We start from the raw sequence: 12,052 nt of genomic DNA on the forward strand, positions 1-12,052 counted from the left end.
AGGCACTTAGCCTGCAAATATTATTGCTTCAGTCACCTCAGACCTACAGAGGACTCTTCCACGTCTTCTCTGTTTGACCATCTTAAGGGTAAAGGTCCTAAGATGGGGGATGGAGAATTGGCCCCCTAGTTCTACCTGAATAGTAACTGGCCTGCCATAGGTGCTCAAGGACTGCCTACAGAAAAATGAATAAAATCTTGATCATGTGAATACAAGTATTTTATATATAGTGGCTCTTTTGTGTGTCAAAAAGCATAGTGATTAATGATTTGCAGGAACAGAACTAATTGTGGTACTGCTCCTATCTCATCCTTTGCTGCAATGCAAGAAAAGGTAACATTTTAGCCTTGATATTGTCATTCAGCCCTCTCTCCCCAAAACTGGTAGGATGAGATTTTCCCTGGATTTCAGCTACTTTCCTCTCATTCTAGGCATGTTCTTGACCAGGGGAAAGAATTAGGTATATATGTGGTACTGAGAAAGATGGAGCAAAAACGTCTAGGGTGAGGGTAGGATAAATATCTCATGACCGAAGCATTTTCTCAAATGTTCAAGGAGGAGTACAGCCAGGCTAAACATTCCTTAAAACACAAGGCAGGATAGAACCCAGTCACATTTAAGTTTGTAGGGGACAGTTCTAAGATACTAATTACATTGAAATTTGAAACCATTTCCCCAATATCAATAAAGATGTTCATAGCGAACTCAAGGATGTTTGGTTTCCAAGGCCCTTAAACTTGATATACAAGTTTTTCAAAGCACCATTATGCACAGTGGAAAATTGTGCCGGTTCTCAGTCCTCTTAATTTTTCCTGGAGTGGGCATGGAGTATCTTCTCCATATTCTGTTCACTGGGTCAGTGTTTTGACTGTGGAATAAAGAGAAATTAACGAGTTGGCAGTAAGCTCCACAGAGCGGAGTGCCCTGTGGTGGAGCCAGTCTTGAATTCCTGCTCTAGCTCTTACTAATCAGCAACCTCTGGGCCTCAGCAGCCTCATCAAGGAAACAGGAGTAATGGGCTTCCCTGGTGGCGCAGTGGTTGAGAGCCCGCCTGCCGATGCAGGGGACACGGGTTCGTGCCCCGGTCCCGGAAGATCCCACATGCCGCGGAGCGGCTGGGCCCGTGAGCCATGGCCGCTGAGCCTGCGCGTCCGGAGCCTGTGCTCCGCAACGGGAGAGGCCACAACAGTGAAAGGCCCGCATACCGCAAAAAAAAAAAAAAAAAAGAAAACAGGAATAAGATATTAAATAATATAATATTTTAAAAAGTCCCTAGCCCAGGGCTTGGCATTTAATAGATGTTTGCTATTATTATTGCTATTATTACCCTCTACAATGTTGGAATCTAAAATTGTGGGCATCTCATACATCAGGATTTACCCAACTGAATTAAATAGCAAGGCTTGTGCATTTATGCACACTCATTCCCTCATCCCCAAGCCTAAAAAGATGCTACTGTCCTAACAGTTAAATATTCTGACACCTCGCATGGTTGGATCAGGCTTACCTCTGGCAAGGAGACATTCGGGTCTTTTGGAAGAGAAATCGTTTCAGTAGGAATTGACTATCAGATCTCAAATGACACTCATTCTAGGAGTTTTGAACCCTTTGGAAGGTTATGGATACTTTAAGACTCTGGTGATACCCACAGACCCCTTGCTGGATAAAGGCACTTAACAAATTTATGCTTATACAATTTTGCATCAGTTTTAGAAGGTACACCCCCCCGCCCCCAGAGCCTAGGCTACCCTGGTGTCAGATTAAGGACCCCAGATTAAGAACCCTGCCTTATAGAAAATAAATGGATTTTATTGAATAGCAATATATTCAGAACTGAAATATCCTTGAGGTAAGAGATTCTAATACGTTTCTAAAGCTTTTTGAGTTTAAGTAAAACTTGGCACAGGGTAAGAAACTCATTTTGCCAGCCTACTGGGACGGGGCCAGGGAGGGGGTCAGGTTTTTCTTTATCTGAAGGATGCCATGATTCAGAGTTCCGTTGTGCAGTCTCAATGATAGCACTTAGACAAGTTTGTTTCCTTGACTCCACCATTTAAACTGTAGTTCATGATACTCATTGATCACTCTCGCTTCCGCTTCCCTGCTCCTCTAAAGCCTGGAACATTGCTTGGGGAAGATGCCTTTTGCTGCATGAAGCAAGTAAAGCTAGAATCCTTGTGTGAAGTGTGGCCCCAGAATTTCCTGTTGTAAGGTGACATCTGGAAGAGTAGCACACATTCTTGCATCTTCTGTTGCCTCATTGCAGGAAGGTCAACTGTGTTTCCCCTTGTCCTTGTTTGCCTGGGGGAAAAGTGCTTGGATCGGAAATTGTGTGGCTAAATGTGCATTTTTTCTCAAGTAAAATGGCTATAACTCCTGGTTCTCCATTTCTCCATTTTCAGAAAGCTGTATTGGGTGGATTCCCACCTGAATTGCCTTTCTGTCTCTGACCTCAATGGTCGATACCGCCGCAAGCTGGCCGAGCACTGTGTGGATGCCAACAACACCTTCTGCATTGAGAATCCCAGAGGAATTGCCCTTCACCCTCGATATGGGTATTGTCTCCCTGTAATCTTGGGCTCTTCTTTCATGCCCTTCTTCCACCTCTGTTACCACAAAGGCTGTTCACGTAGTGATATCAAGGCCAGTGTCTTGTTGGAGTTTGTCTTCTGCTTTTCCTACCTGGTAAATGGCTTAGTATAATGGGTAGAAGCATGGCTTGTTCAAATGCTATTCATCGGCTATTCTATTTTCTTTGCCATGACACACCGTTCACTTTCAAAGTCACATATTTTGGCTGCATGCAAGTAATTTATGGTTTAAAAAAAAAACAACCCACCTTTACTGGTCTTTCCATGTCAAATCCACTGAAATCCCCAGTTAATCACGTTCATTCCTGAGCACTTCCTGTGCATCATGTCCTGTTAGATTATTTTCTGTTCTCTTTCCTTTGTGAAAGGCTCTGTAGGATGTAAACTCCATTTCTCTAATTGGAGAAAGCTTATGTCTTTGCCACTGAGTTCTTTTGGCTTCAGGGACTGACCCTTTGTGTTTGCTCCAACAGGCATGTCTACTGGGGAGACTGGGCTGACGGAGCATACATTGGGAGAGTAGGCATGGACGGAACCCATAAGTCTGTGATTATTTCTACCAAGATCAAGTGGCCCAATGGCCTCACCATTGACTACACCAATGATCTACTATACTGGACAGATGCCCACCTGGGTTACATTGAGTACGTACTTAGAAAAGAATAAAGCAAACTAGGTGATTGCTGATTCCAAACACCAGTGCTTGTGTTGCCAGTGTATTTTTCCCAGGCAGCTTCTAACTGGCCTGTTTGTTGGAAGTCACTTCTAACTAAAGTGCCTATAGGCAATTCACCAAGCTCTGTGGTATGGTGCAAGAGAAAGAGCATGAACTTTGAAGTCGTACAGATCAGGATATTGTCTTGGTACTTTTACTTCTTATACTCCTAAAAAAGCAGCTAGTAATCTCTCCCCTATGGTAGTCAGCTTAGTGCTCAACTCATCTTAATTCCCTTATCCCTTTACTTTACCCTACCCTCCCAAATATATGATTAATAGACTTGGAAAAATTATACTGTTCAATGAAAAGTACTCCTTGTAAAAAAGATAATACAAATTATTAGCCAAGCAGTACATGTTTATTTCGGGGCATTGCTAATTATGGCCTAGTTGGACTATGGTAATGTCTTCTGGGCATTTATGAACTAGTACCCAGATACACAGCCTGTTGCATGCAAAAGCAGGGAATTGTCATTAATTCACTAGAGCTAATTTAAAGGTTTAAAAAATCCTGTCATTCTATTAAATTTATTTTGAAAAAAATTACACTTGACAAAAAATACCCATAAAAGTATCTGAGGTCTTTATATAGAGATCATGCAAGAACTGAAGGAGAAGACAAGACTGCTTTCTGGTTTATGACCTTTTTAAAGAAACAGATAATGACTAAGTTCTGGTCATTTATCTGCAGTCTTATTAACAGAGGTCAAGAAGATATTCAGGTTTTCCTATACCTTCTTTAAGTTTCCATAAATTATGATATTTTGGAAAAAATTTCTAACATCACATGGCTAATGTTCTCAACTTCTTTACTTGCTAGCTCATTCCACCTCTTGTGAGTTTTAGCGTCTGCTCCCAGTTTTTTAAATATTAAAATATCAGTATTCTGACATAGGTTCAGAGGAATGAATGAGACCTAGATTCACTAATAATGTCTGGGTCATGATTAATAATACATGTGCTACCAGTGTGTACAAAGCTAACCCTGCTGGCCTCTAGGTTAACTCAGCTAGTTCATACCGCTCAGGTTATACTGAGAATCAAGCTGTCTCTGAAAACTGCTTCTCCCCTTGTCTTCCTGAGGAGACAGAAGTCCAGCTTTAGATTGCTTTCCTCTGATTTCTTCTGATGGCTTAGGAAACAGTGTTCATCCCAGGATACTGAAGAATGCTTCATGGAGAACATCAACATAACAGGTTATAAACCTTCAAGAGCTGCATCAGCAGGAAAGCAGCTGTGGTTAGAAATTAGTGATCTTTAAACTCCTCTGGTTATTCCTATTTTTTTTTGTTTTGATTTTTTTTAACATCTTTATTAGAGTATAATTGCTTTACAATGGTGTGTTAGTTTCTGCTTTATAACAAAGTGAATCACGTATACGTATACATATGTCCCCATATCTCTTCCCTTTTGCGTCTCCCTCCCTCCCCCCTCCCTATCCCACCCCTCTAGGTGGTCACAAAGCACCGAGCTGATCTCCCTGTGCTATGTGGCTACTTCCTACTAGCTATCTACCTTACGTTTGGTAGTGTATATATGTCAATGCCACTCTCTCACTTTGTCCCAGCTTCCCCTTCCCCTTCCCCATATCCTCAGGTCCATTCTGTAGTAGGTCTGCGTCTTTATTCCCATCTTACCCCTAGGTTCTTCATGACCTTTTTTTTTTTTTTTACATCCATGTGTATGTGTTAGCATACGGTATTTGTTATTCTCTTTCTGACTTACTTCACTCTGTGTGACAGACTCTAGGTCCATCCACCTCACTACAAATAACTCAATTTCGTTTCTTTTTATGGCTGAGTAATATTCCATTGTATTTATGTGCAACATCTTCTTTATCCATTCATCTATCGATGGACACTTAGGTTGCTTCCATGTCCTGGCTATTGTAAATAGAGCTGCAATGAATATTTTGGTACATGACTCTTTTTGAATTATGATTTTCTCAGGGTACAGGCCCAGTAGAGGGATTGCTGGGTCGTATGGTAGTACTAGATTTAGCTTTTTTTTTTTTTTTTTTTTTTTTTTGCTGTACGCGGGCCTCTCACTGCTGTGGCCTCTCCAATTGTGGAGCACAGGCTGCGGACGCGCAGGCTCAGCGGCCATGGCTCACGGGCCTAGCCGCTTCGCGGCATGTGGGATCTTCCCGGACCGGGGCATGAACCCGTGTCCCCTGCATCGGCAGACGGACTCTCAACCACTGCACCACTAGGGAAGCCCATATTTTTAGCTTTTTAAGGAACTCCATACTGTTCTCCATAGTGGCCGTATCAATTTACATTCCCACCAACAGTGCAAGAGGGTTCCCTTTTCTCCACACCCTCTCCAGCATTTATTGTTTATAGATTTTTTTGATGATGGCCACTCTGACAGGTGTGAGATGATATCTCATTGTAGTTTTGATTTGCATTTCTCTAATGATTAATGATGTTGAGCATTCTTTCATGTGTTTGTGGGCAATCTGTATATCTTTTTTGGAGAAATGTCTATTTAGGTCTTCTGCCCATTTTTGAATTGGGTTGTTTGTTTTTTGATATTGAGCTGCATGAGCTGCTTGTAAATTTTGGAGATTAATCCTTTGTCAGTTACTTCATTTGCAAATATTTTTTCCCATTCTGAGGGTTTTCTTTTCGTCTCGTTTATGGTTTCCTTTGCTGTGCAAAAACTTTTAAGTTTCATTAGGTCCCATTTGTTTATTTTTGTTTTTAATTTCGATTTCTCTAGGAGGTGGGTCAAAAAGGATCGTGCTGTGATTTATGTCACAGAGTGTTCTGTCTATGTTTTCCTCTAAGAGTTTGATAGTGTCTGGCCTTACATTTAGGTCTTTAATCCATTTTGAGTTTATTTTTGTGTATGGTGTTAAGAAGTGTTCTAATTTCATTCTTTTACATGTAGCTGTCCAGTTTTCCCAGCACCACTGATTGAAGAGGCTGTCTTTTCTCCACTGTATATTCTTGCCTCCTTTATCAAAGATAAGGTGACCATATGTGCATGGGTTTATCTCTGGGCTTTCTATCCTGTTCCATTGATCTATATTTCTGTTTTTGTGCCAGTACCATACTGTCTTGATTACTGTAGCTTTGTAGTATAGTCTGAAGTCAGGGAGCCTGATTCCTCCAGCTCCGTTTTTCTTTCTCAAGATTCCTGTGGCTATTCGGGGTGTTTTGTGTTTCCATATAAATTGTGAAATTTTTTGTTCTAGTTCTGTAAAAAATGCCACTGGTAGTTTGATAGGGATTGCATTGAATCTGTAGATTGCTTTGGGTAGTAGAGTCATTTTCACAATATTGATTCTTCCAATCCAAGAACATGGTATATCTCTCCATCTATTTGTATCATCTTTAATTTCTTTCATCAGTGTCTTATAGTTTTCTGCATACAGTTCTTTTTTCTTCTTAGGTAGGTTTATTCCTAGGTATTTTATTCTATTTATTGCTGTGGTAAATGGGAGTGTTTCCTTAATTTCACTTTCAGATTTTTCATCATTAGTGTATAGGAATGCAAGAGATTTCTGTGCATTAATTTTGTATCCTGCTACTTTACCAAATTCATTGATTAGCTCTAGTAGTTTTCTGGTAGCATCTTCAGAATTCTCTACGTATGTTATCATGTCATCTGCAAACAGTGACAGCTTTATTTCTTCTTTTCCAATTTGGATTCCTTTTATTTCTTTTTCTTCTCTGATTGCTGTGCCTAAAACTTTCAAAACTATGTTGAATAATAGTGGTGAGAGTGGGCAACCTTGTCTTGTTCCTGATCTTAGTGGAAAGGGTTTCAGTTTTTCACCATTGAGGATGATGTTGGCTGTGGGTTTGTCATATATGGCCTTTATTATGTTGAGGAAAGTTCCCTCTGTGCTTACTTTCTGGAGGGTTTTTATCATAAATGGGTGTTGAATTTTGTCAAAAGCTTTCTCTGCATCTATTGAGATGATTTATGGTTTTTCTCCTTTAATTTGTTAATATGGTGTATCACATTGAGTGATTTGTGTATATTGAAGAATCCTTGCATTCCTAGGATAAACCCCACTTGATCATGGTGTATGATCCTTTTAATGTGCTGTTGGGTTCTGTTTGCTAGTATTTTGTTGAGGATATTTGCATCTATGTTCATCAGTGATATTGGCCTGTAGTTTTCTTTCTTTGTGACATCTTTATCTGGTTTTGGTACCAGGGTGATGGTGGCCTCGTAGAATGAGTTTGGGAATGTTCCTCCCTCTGCTATATTTTGGAAGAGTTTGAGAAGGATAGGTGTTAGCTCTTTTCTAAATGTTTGATAAAATTCTCCTGTGAAGCCATCTGGTCGTGGGCTTTTGTTTGTTGGAAGATTTTTAATCACAGTTTCAATTTCAGTGCTTGTGATTGGTCCGTTCATATTTTCTATTTCTTCCTGGTTCAGTCTCAGAAGGTTGTGTATTCCTAAGAATTTGTCCATTTCTTCCAGGTTGTCCATTTTATTGGCATAGAGTTGCCAATAAAATCTCTCATGGTCCTTTGTATTTCTGCAGTGTCAGTTGTTCCTTCTCCCTTTTCATTTCTAATTCTATTCATTTGAGTCTTCTCCCTTTTTTTCTTGATGAGTCTGGCTAATGGTTTATCAATTTTGTTTATCTTCTCAAAGAACCAGCTTTTAGTTTTATTGATCTTTGCTGTCGTTTCCTTCATTTCTTTTTCATTTATTTCTGATCTGGTCTTTATGATTTCTTTCCTTCTGCTAACTTTGGGGTTTTTTTGTTCTTCTTTCTCTAATTGTTTTAGGTGTAAGTTTAGGTTGTTTATTTGAGATGTTTCTCGTTTCGTAAGGTAGGATTGTATTGGTATAAACTTCCCTCTTAGAACTGCTTTTGCTGCATCCCATAAGGTTTTGGGTCGTTGTGTTTTCATTGTCATTTGTCTCTAGGTATTTTTTGATTTCCTCTTTGATTTCTTCAGTGATATCTTGGTTATTAAATAGTGTATTGTTTAGCCTCCATGTGTTTGTATTTTTTACAGATTTTTTCCTGTAATTGATATCTAGTCTCATAGTGTTGTGGTTGGAGAAGATACTTGATACGATTTCAATTTTCTTAAATTTACCAAGGCTTGATTTGTGACCCAAGACATGATCTATCCTTGAGAATGTTCCCTGAGCACTTGAGAAAGGTTACTCCTAATTTTAAGGCATTGCTTTTGCAACTTTTACATCTTTCATTCAGTCCAAATAAACTTTAAGTTTAGTTTTTGTTTTCATGGAAGACTAAAAGTTTTGAGGAAGATCTGAACTTCAGCTACCTCTAGAAGGTAGAACTTTATTCATTGATTTGTCAGTCTCTATCCTTAAAGGCATTAGAGGAGGGGCATTATCTTCACTGAGTGACTCTTCCTTCCTCCGACTCCAGGTACTCTGATTTGGAGGGCCACCATCGGCACACGGTGTACGAAACCGGGACACTGCCTCATCCCTTTGCTATTACTGTTTTTGAAGACACCATTTATTGGACAGATTGGAACACAAAGACAGTTGAAAAGGGAAACAAATACAATGGGTCAAATAGGGTGGCGCTGGTGAACACAACACACAGACCATATGACATCCGTGTGTATCATCCCTACAGGCAGCCAATTGGTGAGTAAGTGATTTGGAAGTTTTTGCACAGTTGCTTTAGGGTCTTGTGCATTCCATTCTTGTTTTTGTTTTTTAAGCATAAATATCATGATTTATACTGGGAATGGTGTTACTTGCTAATGTCTTCTACAAAGCAAATGCTGAGAGTTGAGAGGATGGAAATATCTTTAGAGTTTATTCCCCTATTCCTGGAAAAGTCTGCTTACAATTCTTTTTCATAGCACCTGCTCTATTGTTAAAGATCAGTCTGGGCTTTCTTTTTGATAAGAATCAACAGTTGTTATGTTGCCTTTTGACATTTCAGCCCTAAATACTTAAGAAAGCACCTCTGGAAAATACGGACATTTCCTGTATAACCACAATAAATTGTAACACCTAAGAGATGTATTATAATAACATGGATGCATTTATAACAATCATTTCTTTACAACATCAATCTACTGAAATGATTAGTTTAAAAGAAATGCTTAAAAGAAAGTTATAGTAACTATAAAACATCATTTATTAAATGTCTGTTTGCACTTGATATCTAGCCAAGTTCTGGAGTATTCTTTGGGGATAGAATGGATTTTGTGGGCCCGCTTTGTCGTGGTGTCTTGTTAAAATATACGATAAACTTGGAAGTTAGGAAAAATGAGAATTGGCAAAATATTTTTTTCTGGAAGTTAATATTCTTCATATTATTTAGCAGAAGTTCAAATTCATCTTTACCTCTGAGTTGTGGCCCAGAAAAGTAGTATAGTTGTTGCTCAGTTTATCCATCCACCTGATTCTTGTGCAACTTCTGTTGCCTATATCCTTAGAATGAGAGAATATAGCATCTGCTGAAAATGAAAACTTTAACTTAGATTGTGGGCACATGGATGTAAACTAAATTTCCCACCTGCTCTCCAAGAACTTTGGGAGACACATTTTTTCTAGCCCAACACCAGTGAGTAAGCCTCACTTCTGGTAGCACATAAATCAATTTTCTGTACTAGCAACAGGGTTGCTAAAACAGCTCTACCATATGTACTCTTTATGCACTTTTGCACAAAGCATGAATCTAGGATAACGTTTTTTTTTTTAACTAAGAGGTGATGAGTTTTATGCGGCTGGTAATCAGCGCGTCTGTGCTTGATACTCTCTTTAAGTGAATGAACATATATTTTCTTCCTTCTTTCACTAGTGACTAATCCCTGCAGTACCAACAATGGTGGCTGTTCTCATCTCTGCCTCATCAAAGAAGGAGGCAGTGGGTTCACTTGCGAGTGTCCAGATAACTTCCATACTGTCCGGCATAGTTACAGCACCCAGTGCCTGCCCATGTGCTCTAGCACCCAATTCCTGTGTGCCAACAGTGAAATGTAAGGCTCTCTTCTCCCTCTCCCCATTGCCTCTCCAGCCCTTGGACACACATTGAACTTCAAGGCTCCAGGGGATGGGAGTTTTCCAATGAACCAAGATTTTGGCTAATTAACGTTGCTCATTTGGGATGCACCAAGACCAGGAAAGTTGGATCTCCAACCGTCCAACTTTCTCTAACTTCGATAATTTCGTCCACGAAAGAAGGAATTTGTGAACCAAATGGTTACGCCCGTGCATGCAAGTTTTTGTTTCTGTAGCAAGGAAGCAAACTGTGTGTTTTTTTTATTTCTAAGGAATTGTCCAAAGTCTCAGGGCCAAGAATGTATATAAGTGTACACTGAAAAATAGCCCTCAGGAGTGATAGAATTTCTCTGTCTTTTTCAAACATATGCTGGCCTAGCTTCTTAAATGACTATGCCAGAGGATCCAGGGTCACACATTCAAATCCATTTTTGATGATTTGTATTTGTTATGAAACATGGTCACAGATTATTTCCCTCACAATGGCCACAGGCCTTGACGACTAGGGGCTCTGAGTCAGAGAGTGAGGTCAAGAGGAGATGTTAATGCAAATCATAACATCTAAGATTCTGTGGCAGATTATTTTGACGATTGAATAAGGTATCCTAGGTTAAGAATCTAGCATACACCCATCATGACATAGACTCTCAAAAAATGTCAGTGCCTCCAGCTTTCCAGCCAGTACCCAAATGTCATATATCCCTCTGGCTGACAGTCCCAACCAATCCCTGTTTCCAGAACCACAGCTCCAGACACACACTCCACTCTTTGTTGTGGCAGGAATTTAATCATCATACTCAAAGCATTTTTTCAGTGTGTGTTGGGTCTTAACGAACCTGTTCTATGTCACCTTGTTATGTTTTCTCTGAAAATATTCCACAGTAGCTAAGGTTTAATTGATCCTCTTCTTGGGCCGTGAGAGAACTCGTGTGTATCATTCCTTGGAATTCAATTTTGCCTTCTTCTCTCTGGATAGTCGTTGCCTGCTCCTCTAACCACTTGGTGTTTTGCTAGGAGAAGTGCTCTGTTTTCTCTGTGTAGGTGTATTCCTATCTGGTGGAAATGTGATGGGCAGAGAGACTGCTTGGATGGTTCCGATGAGCCCATCACTTGCCCGCAGCGCTACTGCCGGTTAGGACAGTACCAGTGCATGGATGGCAACTGTACCAGCCCACACTTCATATGCAATGCTCATCAGGATTGCCCTGATGGGTCTGATGAAGACTCTGTTCTTTGTGGTGTGTTGAATTGCTTTCTACCTTCTCTGCCCACTTCTATAGTTGATCCCCCATGGTTCTGTAGGGATTTTCTGAATGTCATAATCCAAAAACTGGTCCAAAATCCTAGGGAAAAAAAAAACAACTCAGAGTCCATCCTATATCTATTTTTATAAAGTTTAAATAAATTCTCAGGTCTCTACAAGGAAGATGGTTGAGGTGGATACTAAGTTGTCTATACTGATGGTTCTTTACTGTATGTTGTGCATAGAATCTCCTTTGAGAGCTAACATTGGGGGTGAAATGAGGGATTCCCACATTTTAAACAGGGACTCTCAGTTGTAGTATTTATGTTTCCATTTTCAAAAAGCCCAAAAATAAAAAAGCCCCACCAAAACCCAAAAAAAAAACCTCTCCAAACCAAAATCAACACAAACAATAGCAACAAACAGAAAGTTTGAAACCATTGTCCATTAGGGCAACAGGTACAGGAGAAGGTGAATTTAGCAGGCTGTCAGCGATTCAGTCCTTATCCCGTAATTCTGCATGCAAGAA

At 39.9% G+C, this 12,052-nt stretch overlaps 1 protein-coding gene across 1 annotated transcript in view; it reads left to right on the forward strand.

Moving 5' to 3' along the window:
* LRP2 (LDL receptor related protein 2) overlaps window positions 1–12,052 on the forward strand; it is a gene marked incomplete at its 5' end in the record, with an annotated part of 157,359 nt that overhangs the window by 105,311 nt on the left and 39,996 nt on the right. The window contains 5 exons of the mRNA XM_022570207.2: window positions 2,403–2,555; window positions 3,065–3,235; window positions 8,686–8,912; window positions 10,081–10,258; window positions 11,322–11,518. Of these exons, the coding sequence (XP_022425915.2) occupies window positions 2,403–2,555; window positions 3,065–3,235; window positions 8,686–8,912; window positions 10,081–10,258; window positions 11,322–11,518 (926 nt within the window). The remainder of the gene's footprint in view (window positions 1–2,402; window positions 2,556–3,064; window positions 3,236–8,685; window positions 8,913–10,080; window positions 10,259–11,321; window positions 11,519–12,052) is intronic.

This window comes from Delphinapterus leucas, chromosome 8 (genome assembly GCF_059928025.1).
Source record: "Delphinapterus leucas isolate spDelLeu-1000000601 "Yukka" chromosome 8, BTC_Dleu_Yukka2, whole genome shotgun sequence".
NCBI lineage: Eukaryota > Metazoa > Chordata > Mammalia > Artiodactyla > Monodontidae > Delphinapterus > Delphinapterus leucas.